Source organism: Pristis pectinata, chromosome 2 (genome assembly GCF_009764475.1).
Source record: "Pristis pectinata isolate sPriPec2 chromosome 2, sPriPec2.1.pri, whole genome shotgun sequence".
In the NCBI taxonomy this organism is placed as follows: Eukaryota; Metazoa; Chordata; class Chondrichthyes; order Rhinopristiformes; family Pristidae; genus Pristis; species Pristis pectinata.
Genome location: NC_067406.1, coordinates 90,736,937 through 90,756,532, shown reverse-complemented (window position 1 = coordinate 90,756,532; position 19,596 = coordinate 90,736,937). Strand labels below are relative to the sequence as shown.

The window sequence follows — 19,596 nt, the reverse complement described above, 5'->3', positions numbered from 1 at the left end:
TCAGCCCATTGGGTCCATGCAAGCTCACAGCAGAGCAATCCCATTAGTCCTATTCCCTCTATCCTTATTTCCCAGTATTCCTGCGAACCTTTGATAGGTTGACAAAATGAAATGTCTTCCATTTTTTGGAATAAATTCCAAATGATTGAAAGGGATAAGATTTCCATATCTTGGTAATCAGAACATCACAATGCGAAATAAGGAAATAAGACAGGTTTCCTGCATCTAAATGGAATATATTTGTCGCCAATTTTTAGCTCATCAGTCTGCCTATCTAATTTATTAAAACTTCATCTCATATAACAAGAACATAATGATAGTTAGGGTAGAAAGTGGAAAAATCCAAATATGCTTGAGCAAACACTGAGATTAAACTGGTCAGATTTTAGAGAAATACAAAAGAAATTATGTAACAATTCAGGTTTTCTCCCAACATTTATGCATCTTTAAAGAAATTGTGAGGTAATTTTGAAGAAAAGCAATTTTCAATCTCATACGAGTCAAACAGGGGTAGACAGCAAACTATAGGCAATGCAGTCTGAGCAAGAGCTGGAGAAACACAAGAGTACTCATATCTCGATACACAGAATACTCATATCTCTTTCAATTTGTCGAGGTTGCCAAAGGAGAGATTTTCTCTGACAATAAAGACATCCTTAGTAATCAAAATACACAATAATAATTACTTGAACCACTTGAATTCAGGAGCAATAAACAAATCTCATGTTAGACTGTTAAGTAGTTTGTTCAGATCACTGAGCTGGAACAGAAAGCATCCTAAAACGTCTAATACAAGCTGAAAATTTTTCATACATTAACATTTCAAAAGACATGCTAGATGACTCAAACAAAGTCAATTTGAATAAATTTTCATCAGGTTGAAAAACATTAAGACAACAGCGATACATCCCATCATGAAACTAACAGCTATATTTAGTCTGCTTGTGTATTGTTTCTCAGTCCCAGCATGAAGACAAATGACCTCAACGTATCAACCACAAACAATCAGAAGAATATTTAAAAATCACTACTCTGTGTACCCTGAACATGTTTTTTTTAAGTAAATGTTATATTATGATATTCCTGATGACAGAGTTCATATTCTTACCCTGGAAATGTATACTTAGAAGAAATCATTTGCAGTTCTTTATATAGTTCATCAATTTCTGGCCAGAAGGAATGCTACTTTTGGCTCCGCACCAACATCAATTTTTCATACATTAACATTTTGCCATTGGCATTTCAACATGTACTGTCTGCAACACTAATGGCTGGTGGTTGCAAGAAGAGTTAAAAAAGCACAAGTCACAATCGAAGGGATCTTCCAACCTACTCTTAAAACTCTAGTAAGTCTGTATTGATTGCTTTGGTAATCTGTTTGCTCCCAGAAAACTTTCTAGTTTCTTTCCTTATACAGTAGCACAACCCTTTATAGAGATTATTGCTCTTAATTCTTTTCCATACTAAGAATTCATTCTACTTGAGTAAATATGCATTATAGTCAAGATAAAGAGTATGTTATGAAACAAAAAATATCCCATTTGAATTTAACTTCAAGACAACTATCAAAAATTAGTTCAGCCAGCTATACACTTACTCATTATCATTTTACACTTCTTTGACAAGATGAACTTAAAATAGTCAGAAAGTTCCCCTTCTCCCTCCTCCCTAAATCCATAAGCAGGACTTCCCTAATAGACCCATTGGTTCAGCCTGTTCCTGTCCCACAAAACTTACTTCTTCCTCCCTTGCCTCCATTCTTTCTCCCTTTCATCCACATCTCCTCCAACTTACTTCCTTGACACCTTCTGTCACTCTGCGTGTTTCCAGCCTCCTGCCCCAACTGGCTCATTTTGAAGCATACATGGAATAGCATTTGTTTTACTCCCATCAGGCAACACCTCACCTCTTTTTTCATTACATAGATGACTATATAGGCACTGCTTCCTCCTCTCATACAGAACTCTGAAGCAGCACCACCTTTGTTACTAACTTCCATCCTAATCTTGCTTTCAAGAGGTCCGTCTCTGACATTTTTCTTCCCTTTCACTATTCACATCTAATACAATAGATTAGAAATCAATATCCATTAAAAGCCCACAGCCTCCTACAGCTATCTTAACACCTCCTCTCACTCTGCCTCCTGTAAGAAATTCTTCCAGTTTCTCCTGCTCCGTCATATCCATTCTGATTGCACTACCTTCCACATCAGTGTTTCCAGGTTCTCTTCCTTTTTGATCAACCGTGATTTCCACTCCACCATTGTCAACAGGGCTCTCATCTGCACCCATTCCAGTTCCTGCACTTCAGCTCTCAAACCCTCTCCTCCTGCTCACAATCCCTCTCCTCCCACCCAGAGTAAAATGAGGGTGCCCATTGTCCTGATCTGCCACCTAAGCCACCTCCACATTGAACAGATCAATTGTAATCTGTAATTGCCGTTGCCTTCAACATGATACCACCACTAATCCATCTTCCTTGCCCTTCCCCATTCAGTATTTCAGAAGGACTATTCCCTCCAACACCACTCTGGTCAACTCTTCTATCACCACCTGTGCAACTGCAGGAAATGCAACACCTGCTCTTAAGCATCTTCCTTTCCTACCATTCATGAATGTATCAGTTTCTCCAGGTGAAGGTGCAAATCCTGGGAACATCTTTCAATTTAGTGCACTGCATTCAGTGCTCACAATGTATCCCCTACACTGGAGAATCCAAACACAAATTTGGTGACCACTTTGCAGAACACCTCTATTCAGTCTGCAAGGGTGACCCAGTTGGCTGTCACTTTAATTCTCCATCCCATTCCCACTCTATCTTTGGCTTCTTACACTGTTCCAGCTAAACCCAACTTAAGTCAAAGAACACTATCCTATCTTCTGACTTGACATATTGCAGTCTTTTCAGATGGTATTAGGACTGGCCAGTACTGGTAACAGGACATAAACCTGCAATGTTTGCTCTTCCCCCTTCTCCCTCTCTCTCTAAATTCTTCCTGACCTGCTGAGTATTTCTAACATTCCTTGTTTCTATTGTAGTTAGGAGTGGCTTTATACTGCTGCTCTCAATGGTAAACTCAAGAAAACATGCCAATTCAAGTACAATAATATGGTGCTTAAGTCACTGAACTAGTATGCAGAGGCTGGACTATTGATCTGGAGTTGCAAGTTTAAATCCCACACAGCAGCCAGAATTATTTTTTTTGTATTCAAATAATTAATTAAATCTGAAATCATTAGAGGTCACCACAAAACTAGCAGAACCACTGTGAAAAACATAAGGTTCACTGATGCCCATCAAGGAAGAAAATATGGCCTTTTCTGGTTTTGTTTATACTCCAGACCTACAAATGTGGATGCCTCTTGACAGCCTTCTGAAATGACTCAACAAGGCACTCAGTTCAGTGGACAATTTGGTACACCAGGCCTGCCAGCCAAGTCCACATCTAATGAACAAATTACTCCATTTATCCCCCTCTCTCTACCTTGTTCCTTATTTGTTTTGAGACCCAACAAAATTTTATCAATTAATGCAACAGATGATAATACACTCACTCTCACCTAGACATTGCCAATCCAATAACTAGCCTATTTGCATCTGCTTCATTTATATTTTCATGCACAGTAACTTGGTATCATTTCTGTCACCAATAAAACAGCCATGTTCTAAGAATCCAAACAGTTACTATGTACATAGACTATAACCAAATCCCCACACTCTCCTCATTGGTCTCAACTCATTTCATCACCTTCTCTTTCAACTTTTGCAAGCCCTGAAATATAGTCATACCTATCAGCAGCATTAACTCACACTAGCAGAAGAGTTACTTCCTTTTGGGAATTCAATCTAAGCATTAAAACAGCAATGCAGTTCCAAAATAAGAACTGACCTGTTCTCCGCAAGTAGGAGTCCACACATCATCTCCTCATGTTGTTATTAAGTGTTTACAGAATATAATAGATTACACATGGGTTCCCATGAGGAAGAAACAGGTTGTGCACTTTCCAAAATATGCCAAAACAGTTGGATCGCTGTTTCAGTTTTTATTTGTTATTATGGCAGCAGGCACTCTACTGACAGTTGTAGAATGCAGATATCTCCATGGGGCCACTTCACATTACACAATAACAGCAACAAAATCTTCCCTGTTGTTCTGATCTGGAATTGATGTCAAATGCATCTGAGGGAGATAAAAGGGATTTTCAATTCCTACTGAAACAAACATTTCACTGGAATAATTAATAGATCATCAATAAATACAAAAAAAGCAACTACTAGTAACAGCCTATTGATGACTTAAGTGTTCAGAGGATAAACCATTAAAATAGCAACTTCTAAGACACAAATTTGTTTCCCCTCTTGCCTCTACTTAAAAGCAAAACTGGAGCAGTGATTTTTACTAAATCAAGAAGAGAGTCAGTTATTACTACAGACTGTACTCCTTTGCACAGGAGAATGATGCAACATTAACTTAAAGCATATTTCACTATTGGTAAGATTATTATTTCAGAAATAGATACTGGGATAAGTAAATCAGATAAGCTATTATGGGCAATTTCAGATGCAGGAAGACTCTAGCACAGTTCTACTGGCAGTACCTTGGCTAACCAATAACTGGGTTGGACAAATCTCATTAACATTGAGATTTGGCAAAATTTTTATTTTTAACATGAAAAAGTAAGTACCAACAATGCAAAATGACTAAACAATAAGTCATTTTATTTTCTAAGAACAAATATCTTTATAAGACTAATTTTATGAAATGAACAACAATTATGAAAATATTTTAAGTCATGTTAAGAGAGCGCAGGCACACGTCCAGGACTCCATTGGGGAAAACCCTAAGATTTTGTGGTGCTACAAATGTAGGTTCAATTTCAATTCTAATTTCAATCAGTTAGTCACAGCAGGTCACTCAGGGAGCTACAAATGCCTTCAACAACAAAGATAATGTGGGAAAAATAAGTAGCCAGGTAGTCTATTTCAGTGTACTTTCCCATTTTTGGTGAAGGAAAACAAGAAGGGAAGAAAACACTTTTTTTTCAAAATTACAAACACATAAACAGTTATTTTACATCCTGCCATTTAGGCTGAAAAGACATAAACCACACCAAGTGTAAAGACTGAATAATGAAAATGGGCTAAAACTTAATCTCTTCATCCTCAAGGTGAAAAATTATCTACCATCAGCTGAAACAGCATTAAATGAAACACTTCCATCTGTAGCTTATGGTTCTGATTCATATTATGTTATGGACTTACTAATGCAAGTTTGTCATCACAACAAAGCACTCAGTGCAGCAGTACAATATGCATGTAAGGAGAGATAGGTTCAACATCAATCTTACACAACCAGGATTGATGATCCTGGAAGTCTAATGATTTCCTCATAAAAAGGTAAAGCTTGGAGAATGTAGAAATATATCCCCGTTACCAGTTCCTCTGCAATAAATCTCAGAACGTTCTTTGGCAGCAATTGCTACAGGACCTTGTGAGGTCAAAACTGATTTCTGGGTATGAAAAAAATAAACTGGTGTATCAAACTAACCAGCAATGTCATCAGTGGGTCATCCGCAGACTCTTTAAAGGGTTTTTTCCCCAAATTTTGCTAGTTCCAATTGTTGCACTGAAGAAAATAACTGATTTTTTAACATTAGTGAAACAGCAAGCAGTAACCTTCAAACTACTCCAAAAAATAATAATTTATTAAGCTGCTTATCCAAAGAGACCTCTCCTTTCTTCCCATCCATTTGTCCACTCATTTTAGACTGGAGATACCCTGTGCTCTTTGCCAGCACTGACAGAACAACTATCATTAATATCTCAGTGGGGGCATTTTTTATTAATTGCAATCTTTAACTTTGAAATAAATATTTCATGTCCCATTACCCTTTAGCATTTCTTTACTCTGGCTTGTAACTGGGAGCTTTCCCAATTGGAGAAAGTATAGGCTGCCTTTGAGTCAGATTGGAAAATAGTTTTAATAGACAGAAATATATGCTCTACAATACACTCACAAATTTATGAATTACCTTTGTGTCTTTCATAAAAGTTTAAATCTTTGCCTCTCAAAATTAAAATAATATGTAAATTAACTAACTTGGGAGGAAGAATGCTGGAATCTGGAGGAACAAACAATCTACCAGAGGAAGTCAGCAGGTTGAGTGGCATCTATGGAGGTAAAGGAATTGCTGATATTTCGGGTCAAAACCCTCCATCAGGACTGGGACTGGAGAGGTGAAATGGGCAGTATAAAGAGGAGAAAGGGAGTGGTGAGATAGGTGATTAGTGGACTGGGGAAGGGTGTAAGATAACAAGCAGGTTGCACCAGGTAGGGGAAGGGAGTGGGGATGGAGTTGGACGACAGTGGCAGGTGGATAATAGATGGAGACAGACAAAGAGGGAGAGGGGAGGAGGGGGACAAAGATGGGTGATGGGGGCTTGGGGGGTGGTGTGAGTGGGAGGGAAAGGAGAGTAAGAACCACTGGAGGGGAGGGTTAACTGAAATTTTAAAATTAGGTTGGGTTGTAGACGATCCAGGTGGAATACAAGGTGTTGTTCGTCTAGTTTGCATTGGGCCTCACCTTGGCAGTGGAGAAGGCTGAAGATGGACAGATCAGTGTGGAAATGGAAAGGGGAATTGAAATGACATGCAACTGGGAGCTCGGGATGGCCATTCCAAACACAACCTTGATCTGTGTTTATAGTTAATGTAAGCAATAAATAGTTATTGGTCAACTAAAATATGCTGGTCCAAGAGCTTCAAAATAGTACAAGAACATTATACAGGTGGCAAGGACCATGCAGCCCAGGTGGCACAGTCTTGTGCATGGAATGGTGAACAGGGAGGAACCTTGGTTAGTGGGTGGCGGGTCAAAGTGGCTGACAGACATGGGTATCACATACCGTAGCAGTGAAATGGATGCCAAACCCTTCTTCCAACAGGCCAGCTAATGCACAAGTTAAGAACGACTCAAGTTGTTCCACTGGAGGTTTATAGTGACTACTCACAGATAAAGCAACAAAGGAACAAACTTGTAGTTAATGTAAGGTGAAAGTAATGTTTATTCCCCACATGCAAAATGCAATTTACCATCCCAACCCAACTACAAACAGGATTCAAAATATTCACTATGCACAAGCATCACCTTTATTATTATTTTGTGATATTAAGTTCCCAATGAGCAATGACAAATGTTCAAAGTACCAAAATTCCAGGCAGATATTTAGTCAAGCAAGTTAAATGACTGGTAAGAGTCTAATAATAGAACATGCATCTGATTTCCTTCTTGAAGAAAAAGTAAAAGTAATTCATCTTTGGTAGTCTAGATAAGGAGCAGAGAGTAATCCTATCAGGGGTAGGAGAAACAGAGGCATGTTAAATCCCCTGAGTTAATTAAGGGAATACATAAATGATCTTTGGTAGCCTGGAGAGGGTGAATCAAATCCATGGCAGTCTTGCATTAGTTTGATCTTGACTTCTGCTTTGAATATTTAAAAGCTCCTTGCACCATTCGACTTTGTAAACTGCACTGTGAACGTCCATATAACTCAGTGTGTAATGAGTGGGGTAAAGAATATCTTAAAACCAGCTTATTATTGTAGAAAAATATCAGTGATACTGATATCAACTTCAAAAAACTTAATGATTACTTCAACAAGGATTACTGATAATTACTGCTTTTGCTAAGTACTTCTTGTCTGATTTTGAATGAAAAGGTCAATACAGAATTTTAAATTAAGATTGAATGCATTGGTTTATTGACTGGACTACATCACAGCTCAAATAGACTAAGATTATAACATGTTTATTGAAACCCATTATTTCAGATAAAGAATATAATTACCATAATTCACAGATACATCTGAACTACATATCAGAACTAAATGCTAGCTTGTGAGTATTACAACTGATTTGCAAAGCAGAGAGCAGATACAATGCCAATGCAGGTGGCTATATATAATTTAGTGGAAAAAAAGACAACTGCAGAGTCATTAGCCACCTTTAAGAGCCTCTGTGGCATTCCCAAATGTACCTGAATTGCAGCCAGATTTTTCTCTTCTTGTGTTGGGGCCTGATGGACAAAGCGCAGCCAATTTGAATACCGAGGATTACTGGCATCCAGAATGTACAAAACTTCTCCCTTATTTCCACGTACCTACAAGGGTGAAAGAAAATTCAGGATTATAACCTGCCACAAAAAAATGGCAACATTATTCAAAACATAAAAGAATTATTTTTTTCTTCACATACCACTTATGTTAATACATGCTTCCAGCCACCCTATAAAGACAAAGCAAAGACCCCTCCCTTGGATGAACAAATTTGTTTAAAATGGAAACACTGTGAACTGTCCAGCAGTGAAGAAAAGCATGGTGCAAAAGTAGGTAGCACCAGCAGGTACAGATACTTCATGAATATTCTATGGAGAGTTGAATCAAGTCCCAAACTTCTCATAAGTGCACATACATCAAAGACATATCATCCATTATTGGAATGTGAATTGAAAACCTTTCCAATGTATTCACTTTTATTTCCAAGTCAAAGCTTAATCTTAAATTCTTCTCTCAAGAAATAGCTTAATTATCTACCTACTGTAACAAAGTCTACAGAAGATTCTGGTGATTTTGCTTTTGTACATTAGCTACCCTAATGGAATAGCTGGAGACAATTATGACAAACTCAGAATTTTTACAATCTTAACCTTCATACTTTTGCAAGTAATAGGTCAAATTAATGAGACATGCAGCTTTGCTAACATTCCAGAATGTCCTCAACTTTAACTGGTATCCCAGAATGCCTTGAATTTGCCGAAATGCTCATTATCCATGTGATAAATTGGACCTTCCAAAGTTTATTGAGAGTCATTAATCCTGGCATTGTCAGATAAATTTTAGAAAAAATATATTAGAAGATTTTCTTTCTTAAATTATATGATAAATGGCTCCATCTTCCTAGAAATCAGCTGTGAACATTTGTCCATTCTGAGCTTCTTTTGTTGTCCCAACCTCCGATTTGAGGCAACAACATGACCTAATAGATTCTTTAATAGATAGCATTGCTGTTTTTCCTTTAAGAAGGAAGCCTTGCAATTAAGTAATTTCCATCACTGAAAAATGGAATTAGAGTGAGAGAAAGTCAAGTACCACTCAGTTTCATAAAGTTGTGGAGTCCTGATGATTCAGATCTCTGGTTTCAGTTGACTGTAATTGTGGTATTTTTTCAACTGGAGCTACTGTTCAAGTTCACTCTCAATAAAACATAATTTTCTTTATCTTACAGTCCATATGCAATGTCCAGTGTAACGAGGTTGCTCATTTTTATTATTTGATTTTGACTTATGACTGGTCAGATGGTAAATCCTTTATCACTTCACTAAATGTCTACACTTTTCCTCAGCTTCCTGCAAACTTTTTCCAGCTGTAATGAGTTAGTTGATAAGGAGGGCACCTTTATATTAGCTGAATCCGTTTAAGACCTGACAAGTTAAATGACTGAACAATTCATATGCAGAGTTAATACCACAAAATTAACTTTACCAAATTAGAACAGTGGCATTGAACATTAAGAAAGCAGTTTAATGTTAAACTGAGTAACTTAAGAATAGGAATTAAATTTAAACACTTTAAATTTGTTAAAAATGTAAGTAGTAACCACACTGTATAAAAAGGGCTACACATTCCACAACAGGATTATGGATGACAAAAGCTAATGTTCTGTAATATACCATTGTTCACAAGATATTTAGCCAATTCTTTAAAATAATTAACTAATAACTCATAACTCCCTATTTCAGGATGTTTGTTCCACATACATGCTGGTCTCTTGAAATCTTATCATCGTAATAGTTATGTTTAGACTATCTCTATAATTATGTATCCTGCTTGATTCTGTTGACCAATGGATGTTCTTTTTCAAACACTCTTCCCCCCCCCACAATGAAAGTTTCATGTCAGTCACTCTATACAATTCAAAATGCTACATTAATGAATATATCCTCAACAATCTTCTGCCAAGCTTCCTCAAATCATCAATGACTTTTTTAAAAATAATTCTCCTAGGTATTCACATGTTGGTTACTTTAATTATCTACTGGAAACTTGAGATGGATTTCTGATGTACTTTAGTAACAATTGCCTAATAGCTCACTATTCACATATCATCAGTTTTTTAATGATAAACCATAGAGATACTAGTCAGATTAAGTTAACATTAGGGTAATGTAGTAAGGAATTTATTGCCATATTGTTTACAATAGGTACCAATTGGTTTTGGTTAGTAAAGATAGCTTGGAGCCATTGATATTCTGAACAGTTTGTAATACCCAGAATCCTACAGTTTATGTTTGATTCCCTGCTTTTCATCCAACAAAAAGTTAGAAGAGTTAGCAAGGAAATCACAGCCTATGCTATTTTGCTATTTTCAGCATTTAGGTAACTATAATGAGACCATCTCTATAATTAATAAATTCGATTCCAGAACTCAGCATTCAGCATTTCCAGGGTAACAACAATTGGGACGGAAATCCTAATACAAGGTTAGTACAGGCTTCATGAAAGCTGAGACATGAAAAACGGCCACAGCAATTTGCAGCTCCACGCTTGCCTAGGACACAATGGCTAATTGTCTGCTCAACCAGGCAATCCACAGAAGCCTCCAGACATGCAGCAGTAATGTCAATCAACTTCCAACATAACTAAAATCAAAAAAAAGACTGCCGATGTTCAAAATCTGAAATAAAAACAGAAATGCTGGAAAAACTCATCAGGTCAGATAGCTTCTGTGGAAAGAGAAATAGTTAATGTTTCAGGTCTGGGACCCTTCATCAGGACTGTGAAAGGGTGAAACAAGTCAGTATAGGTAGTAGAGAAGGTGAGGAAGGGCAATGTGTGGAACAAAGAGAATTTCCCTCTCAATGTGATAGTTAAAGGGCCGTTAAGCTCCTTTGTTTTTGCAATGTGTTGCTAACATTGTAGAGTCTGTTTAATATTGTGTACTTTGACCAAATAGGACATGTCTAGCAGGCCAGACTATATCTAGAGGCTAGTTCCAACAAGACTCCATCAGCAGAAACACATTCGCCTCCCCTTTCAGCATTTTAAAGGGATCGCTCCCTTTGTGATTCCCTATTCCACTCTGTCGTCCCACCTATTACTCCCCGTTGTATTTCTGTCTATATGGCTGTGTTTGTGTGTGTATTTAATTTAACATGGTGTTTGTGTCACACACTAAGATGAAAAGTTCCCTCAGTGTGAAGATAGGTTTTTATCTCTATAAGGAGTGCATGGTGATCACTCCTACCAATGCTGTAGAATACAGACCCAACTGCAACAGTCAGTTTGAAATCTGCTGAGTGTGGTTTGCTACCTGAATTTGACACTGGAGTGCATATAAGTCATACACTTAATCCAATTTGTTGCCGGAAGGCTGAACTTACTGAAAGACAAGTTGGATCCTTCAATAGTTATTGGAGCCCTCACACACATTTCCTCCATTTCCCACACCCACCTCTCCCCAGACAGAACAGCAATACAATTCCCATGGTCCTTACCTTTTACCCTCCCAGCCTCCCCATGCAACACCTCATTCTCTGCACTTCCACCAGCTCCAAGGTGATCCTACCAGCATCACTTCTTCCCCTCTCTCCCCCTTTCCGCTTTCCACAGGGACCACTCTCTTTGTAATTCCCTGGTCCGCTCATCCCTCCTCACCCAGTCCAGCCCATCTCTTGGAACATTCCCCGCAACTGTAGGAGGTGTAATACCTGTCCTTTCACCTCTTCCTTCACCACCATCCACCAATTGAGGCAGAGGTTTACCTGCACATTTTCCAACCTCTTCCACTGCATTTGGTGTTTACAATGTGGCCTCCTCTACTTTGGTGAAACCAAGTGTATATCAGGTGACACTCTGTCCCCAGTGACCACACCAAGCTTCCAGCTGCATGTCATTTTAACTCTCCTTCCCACGTCCACAATGTCCTGCCTGTCCTCGGCCTTCTCTATTGCTGCAGAGAAGCCAAAAGCAAATTGGAAGAACAACATCTCAGATTCCACTTAAGTAGCTTACAACCCAGTGGTATGAATATTGAATTTTCCAGTTTCAGGAAACCCACACCCCTAAAACACTCCTCCCACACACTGACCTATCCAGCAAGTTTTTTTCTTCCTTTGTTTACCTTTGCTATCCCCACCCCCCACCTGGTAGCGTCTGCCCATCATCCCCTCCTCATCTGGTTCTACCTACTGCTTATCAGCTTCTATCCTCACTGCTTTATAATGGCAATCTTTCTTCTTCCCTCTTAGTCCTGATGTCAGCTTACACCTTTTGCCTCCACAGATGCTACTTGACCTGCTGAGTTCTTCTAGCATTCATTTTTTCCAGATTCCAGCATCTGCAGTCTCTTTTGTCTTGGATCCTTCAATTATTAGTGACAAATGAATAATCCAGAATCAGTCTCCATCTGACAATGCTGCCATCACAACCTTCAACTAAATGAATAGCTAATTCAGCTAATCATTCCAAGAAAATTGAGATGGATAAATGCACTGGACACTGCAGAGCCAATAGCACTAATATCATCCCAGCCATGATGCTCAAGACAAGTGACCTGGATGTAGATATATTGCAAGCTATGCTGTTCCAATACAGCCTTTGTGCTAGCAATTATTAACAAAGTGGAAAATTGCCAGAGGGCCTCAAATCCAAAAAAAAATGACATCCAATCTGGCGAATTGCCACAACATCGGCACATCCCAATCATCAACAAAGTAATGAAATGTACTGTTGACAATGCTATCAGATGGCACTTCCTCACTGGTAGTTACTTTGGGTTGTGTCAGAACAATTTTGCTCGAGAACTCTTCACTGCCTAAGGCTAAACAAAAACAAGCGAGCTGAAGTTGAGGATGGCTGCCCATGACAACGACCTTTGACAAAGGGACCCTGCATCTGGAGAATTTCTCTCACATAGTCCCCTGAGGACGTATCATCATCTGACCGTGACACAGAGACAAACTTGAAACCAACCCCAAGGAAAGCAGACTACAAGCCCGGACAAGATCCCACTTAGATTCATTTGCTGAATATTATGCCCCAACACTAGGAGTGAGAGTGAAAATAAGGAGCTGTGGTAAAACTTAAATTAATGGGAATCAACTGAAAAACTTTCCTTTGTCTAGAGTCATATCTAAGATGTTTATGGTTGCTGGAGAATAATCATCTCATTTCAAAGACATCGCTGCAGAGTTCCTCTGGCAAAATCCATCATCAAAGATCCCCACCATTCTGGCCATGCCATCTTCTCGCAGCTACCATCGGGCAGGAGGTACAGAAGCCTTAAGTCCCACACCACCAGGTTCAAGAAAAGCTACTTCAGTTCTTGAACCAATTGGCATAACCCTAATAACTAGAGTTTAGCAACACTATGACCACCTTGATCACTTTGCACTAAAATGGATTTTTTTTGTTCTAATTGTGTTCTTTCTTGTAAAAATTGTGTTTAATTGATGTTCATGTTTTTCTTGTGAATGAATCAGAATCAGAATTGCTGCAGTTTGCCTACTGCCACAACAGGTCTACAGCAGATGCAATCTCACTGGCTCTTCACTCAGCTTTGGAGCACCTAGACAACAGCAAAACATTCATCAGCCTGCTGTTTACTGATTATAGCTTAGCGTTCAACACCATCATCCCCTCAGTACTAATCAACAAGCTTCAAAATCTGGGCCTCTGTACCTCCCTCTGCAACTGGATCCTTGACTTCCTTATCGGGAGACCACAGTCAGTGTGGATTGGTAATAACATCTCTTCCTTGCTGACAATCAACACAGGCTCAGCTCAAGGATGTGTGCTTAGCCCACTGCTCTACTCTCTCTATACTCATGACTGTGTGGCTAGGCACAGTTCAAACACCATCTATATATTCGCCAATGACACACCAGTGTTGTTGGTAGATTCTCAGACGGCAATGAGGCATACAGGAGTGAGATAGATGGGCTGGTTGTGTGCTGTCACAACAACAACCTCGCACTCAATGTCAGCAAGACCAAGGAATTGATTGTGGACTTCAGGAAGGTGAAGTTGGGAGAACACACATCAGTATTCATTGAGGGGTCAGCAGTGGAAAGGGTAAGCAATTTCACGTTCCTGGGTCTCTACATCTCAGAGGATCTAACCTGGGCCCAACACATTGATGCACTCACAAAGAAGGCATGCCAATGGCTCTACTTCATTTGGAGTTTGAGAAGATTTGGTATGTCACCAAAGACTCTTGCAAATTTCTACAGATGTACAGTGGAGAGCATTCTTACTGAATGCATCACCACCTGGTATGGAGGCTCTAGTGTGCAGGATCGAAAGAGACTACAGAGGGTTATAGACTCAGCCAGCTCCATCACAGGCACAACCCTCCCCGCCATCGAGGATATCTTCAAGAAGCAGTGCCTCAACAAGACAGCATCCATCATTAAGGACCCTCACCATCTGGGGTATGACCTCTTCTCATTACTACCGCCAGGGAGGAGATACAGGAGCCTGAAGACCCACACTCAATGTTTCAGGAACAGCTTCTTCCGCTCCGCCATCAGATTTCTGAAATCAGAAACCCATGAACTCTACCTCGTTATTCCTCTTTTGCACTTATTATTTATTTTATTTTTTGGTAACTTATAATAATTTTTTATGTCTTGCACTGTACTGCTGCCGCAAAGCAACAAATTTCACAACATATGTCAGTGATAATAAACCTGATGCTGATCCGCTTGCAACAAGAGGAAAAATCTAATCACTAACCTCTGACATTCAACTGCATTTCCATCACCATAATGCTCATCAACAACATCTTACGAGTCACCAACAATCAGAAAGGTAACTGGCCCAGCTCATAAATATTGTAGCGACAAAAATACATGAGAAGCTGGGTATTTGCAGTGATCCACCAGATTTCCAAAGCCTTTCAACTATTTACAATGTACAAATCAAGAATGTGATGGAATACAAACCAGTTGTCTGGATTAATGTTGCTCCAACAACGTTTAAGTATGTCATCTTTCAGGACAGAGTAGTCCATATGACTGCCACCTAATCTACCACTAAACATTCAATCCTTCCACTAAGAGAACCCTGTAATTGCAGTGTGTACCATCTATAAGATGCACAGTAGCAACTCCCCAGGGCTTCTTCAGAATATTTCTCAAACCCATTCCTTCCAATATCTGGAAAGGCAAGGACAACAGGCATGAGGGAAAACCTTCACAAGCAAGTTCCTCTCCAACTTATTTATGAACCTGTCTTGGAAATGTATCACCACATCTTTATTGCTGCTGGGTCAAAGTAATGGAACACCCTATCAATCAGCACTGTGGGAGTACATTCATCATACAGACTCGAGTAATTTAAGGTGGCAGCTAAACTCCACCTTCTCTATGAAAGTTTGCAATGGGCAATAAAATTTGTCCTTACCAGTTATGTTTACATTCGATGAATGAATACAAAATAAGATTGTTCACTGAAGTGTTTATAATTCCAGGGTGGCCTGACAGTACTTGAATGAGCAAAAAACAAATTGCTGGAGGAACTCTGTAAAGGCAGGGGGATCGTAGACATTTCAGGGTGAGATGCTTCATCAGGACTGGGAGTGCAGAGGGGAGATAGCCAGTATAAAGAGGTGAGGGGGGGATAGAACCAGGTGAGGACGGGGCTGATAGGCAGATGGCTCCACATGGGGAAGGGGCTTGGTGTGGAAGTGGGAGACATCGGCAGGTGGGTGATGGACAGAAACAGAAAAGGAGAGGAAAAAAATAGCTGCCACCTTAAATGACTGGAGTCTATATGGTGAAATGTACTCCTATAGTGCTGATTGAAAGGGTGTTCCATTACTTTGACCCAGCAGCAATAAAGATGTGGTGATACATTTCCAAGTCAGGTACATAAATGAATTGGAGAGGAACTTGCTTGTGGAGGTTTTCCTACATGTTATGGACAGCCCAGGCAGAATATGAGGTACTGTTCTTCTAGTCTGTATTTGGCCTCACCCTTGCAGTGGAGAAGGCTGAGCACAGACAGGTCAGGGTGGGAATGGGAAGGGGGAGTTGACGACTCCATGGTATGAACATTGAATTTTCCAGTTTCAGGTAACCTGTGCCCCCCATGTTCCTTTCTCTCTTCTTCAGATCCATCTAGGTTCTCTCAGCACCCCCCCACCTTCTTTCCAACATGCCACCCTATCCCCCTGTTACTCAGTTTCTTTCCCCTCCCCCAACTAGTTGTGGTGCCCATCACCCACACACTCACCCCACTGGGTCTCCTATTCCCTTGCCAACTGGCTCCAACTATCCATCAACCCTCCCTTATGTGGTTCCACTTATCACCTTCCTTATTTATCAGAATCCAGAGTATGCAGGCCTTTGTTGTCTCCACATCACCTTCAAGCCTCTGTCTCTACCTTCACTCTCCACTTCCCCCACCTGGCTCCCACTGCCCATCATCTGCTCCTCACCTGGTTCCACCTATTGCCTGCCAACTCCAGCCTCACCCCTCCTTCTCACACCTTTATACTGACTATCTCCCCGCTACACTCTCAGTCTTGATGTGGGGTCTCAACATGAAACGTCAACTATCCCTTTGCCTCCACAGATGCTGCCTGACATGCTGAGCTCCTCCAGCATTATATTTTCTTTGCTCCAGATTGCAGCATCTCCAATCTCTTATGTCTCCAGTATTCGTTTTTTTTGCTTAAGTAATATCCACTAAGTAATTACATAAGCTATTGTAAAATGTTACATGAAAAATGCTCAGATAACACTTTGTAAATTCTTTCACAATTCTTACTGACGTGCCATCTCCTCTAACTGCTTTTGTCTCAGTAACCTTTCCTATTTAAAATAAAAAAGCAGAGATGACCTAAAATTTTGATTTCTGAGCAGTTAAAATTACCTCATGGAAGAAAAACGACAAATGCAATCTGGTGAATTGCCACACCATCAGCACATTCCAATCATCAAAAAACTAATGAAATGTACTGTTGACAATGCTATCAGATGGCACTTCCTCACTGGTAGTTACTTTGGGTTGCGTCAGAACAATTTTGCTCCAGAACTCCTCACTGCCTAAGGGTAAACAAAACAAGGGAGCTGAAGTTGAGCATGGCTGCCTATGACAACAATCTCTGCAAACGGGACCCCGAGTCCAGAGAATTTCTCTCATACACTCCCCTAGGTAGGCATCATCACCTGACTATGGCACAGAGACAGACTTGAAACCAACCCCAGGAAAGCAGACCACAAGCCTGGACAAGATCCCACTTAAATTCGCTTGCTGAATATTATGCCCCAACACTAGGAGTGAGAGTGAAAATAAGGAGCAATGGTAAAACTTAAGTTAATAGGAATCAATTGATAAACTTTCCATTGGCCAGAGTCATATCTAAGATGTTTATGGTTGCTGGAGAATAACCATCTCACTTCAAGGACATTGCTGCAGGAGTTCCTCTGGCAACATCCATCATCAAAAGATCCCCACCATCCGGACCATGCCATCCCCACCATGCCATCTTGCAGCTACCATTGAGCAGGAGATACAGAAGCCTGAAGCCCCACACCACAAGGTTCAAGAACAGCTACTTTGGTTCTTGAACCAACTAGCATAACCCTAATCACTAGAGTTTAGCAACATTACGACCACTTTTATCACTTTGCACTTTTTGTTCTAATTGTGTTCTTTCTTGTAAAATTGATGCAGTCAGAAAACTGATGACCAGTTAAGAAAGCAGCAATCAGATGTGTGGCTGTGAATAGTAGATCATCAAGATCACACTCATTTAAACAGTCTCCTTTCAATGTCTTTCCATTTTGTTGCCCTTATTATGGAACAGTCTGGTACAGAAATATGAGATTTTTGTTTCTATTGACGGTACAGCACACATGATGATTGGAAGTGTTTCTTCCCTTATCTCATCTTCCCCATCCCAAAAGATTTTCCAGGGAAATATCTTCCATACTTTATTTTATTTTTTTATTTCCCCAAGACCACCAAAGATGATAGACATTGCCACAGGGAGCCAAATAATCAGCAAACACACAAACCCATTAGAAAAACATTCAATCCCAGGTGGACTGTGTTACCACTTTCTACAATCATTTTAACGAGGTTTGCAAATGGGGACATACAGATTACATGTCTGATATGTCATCACATACAATCAATGAACCAGATGTTTTTTTCAAATGTTTCCCAAGTGAGATTATAGAAATGTCCCATATTGGAGGGAAATAGCACAGAGTTAAAGAAAAACTTTAACTGGGAAGGGAACAATATCTGTAGAAATCTTATGGTCTGGGAGGAACTTTTTGATTAGTTTACAACACGCAACAGAATGCACCAATAAGAACAACTACCTCCCACATCAGCCTTGAATCCATGCTTTCATCCAGTTCATGTGGCAGTCTTTTCTCTCCAGCAAAAGGCCCAAACTTCTCACCCTGCCAACAAAAGAGAGGAGCGTTTTTTTCCTTCCCACAATGACAGATTACATCTCCAGAGACAGGAAAATCAGATCAGCACCAACCTGCGTTTGATTCTACTTCAAATTTGCAAACAGATACTCAGATTACAACACAATATTGTTCTGATTATCTTTAATAAGCAACTATAAATCACAACAACATCTACAGTCAATGAGTTGTAAGTATTTCACAAACGGAAGTCATTATATTTTTGTGACAAGACACAACTCCAATTGAAAGGAACAGCAACCTGCCAAAAGTCAGCCTGAAGATTTACTGCACTTTCCAATTTCTATGGATTATTACTCACAGTTTGAGAAATTATTTTAGTATTTTTTTTTCTGTCTGTAGAAACCTTTAAGAAGATTTCACTAAAAATTAATCATTCATTTTTCTTATGTGTAGTTCTCTCCTGTGTAAGAGAGGGATATCAGCCAATAATAATAAAATTACGAAGATAGGAAACACCTGCTGCAATAAATTATTGGAGATGAAGCAGGGTTTACAAGGGGAAAACACCTCCAGTGAATTAACACTTTTAGTTCAGTGTTCAATTCATATCATGCTTTGAGTCATGTTATTTTGTTTAAATATTAAAACAGGTAATGAATATAATCAGAATTAAAACTCAAAGTGGCCTGTAGTGTAGTGAACATTTCATCATGTAGCAAACCTGTATTCTACCTAGCTAATATTATTAAATTTCAGAAGCCTCTACAACTTTTTCTAAATCTCCTAGTCCTATTTTCAGTGTCTATTATTATGGTACATATAACACATACTTAGATCTGTAGCCAAAATGCTTTACTTTCTACAATCTTATTTCTTCTTCCGTGTGGTCCAGGAAGTGGTACCAGTCAACAAAAGGATTCCAGAATAAAAAGTATTAATCTGATTCAAAAATCAAGCAAGAAATTCTATGCTGAAATGTGCAATCCTTAAATTCAACATTAGTAACAGCTTTAGTTCGCATCTCAACAACACACACCACCAACCAAAAGAATTTCCCTATTTAGAGTCAAACAATGCTGACATTAAGTCAGATAGCTCATTACAGTACATTAAATACCTCATCCTCTACCCCCACGTCACT

General features: G+C 39.4%; 1 protein-coding gene across 3 annotated transcripts in view; it reads right to left on the bottom strand.

Annotated features, from left to right (window-relative positions):
• The window catches only part of prdm5 (PR domain containing 5), a 217,161-nt gene that overhangs the window by 190,929 nt on the left and 6,636 nt on the right, over positions 1 to 19,596 (bottom strand). For all 3 annotated transcript variants that reach the window (XM_052044647.1, XM_052044639.1, XM_052044657.1), the window contains exons 2-3: positions 18,396 to 18,479; positions 8,037 to 8,159 (exon numbers count right to left, since the gene is read on the bottom strand). In XM_052044647.1, the coding sequence (XP_051900607.1) occupies positions 8,037 to 8,159; positions 18,396 to 18,479 (207 nt within the window). The remainder of the gene's footprint in view (positions 1 to 8,036; positions 8,160 to 18,395; positions 18,480 to 19,596) is intronic.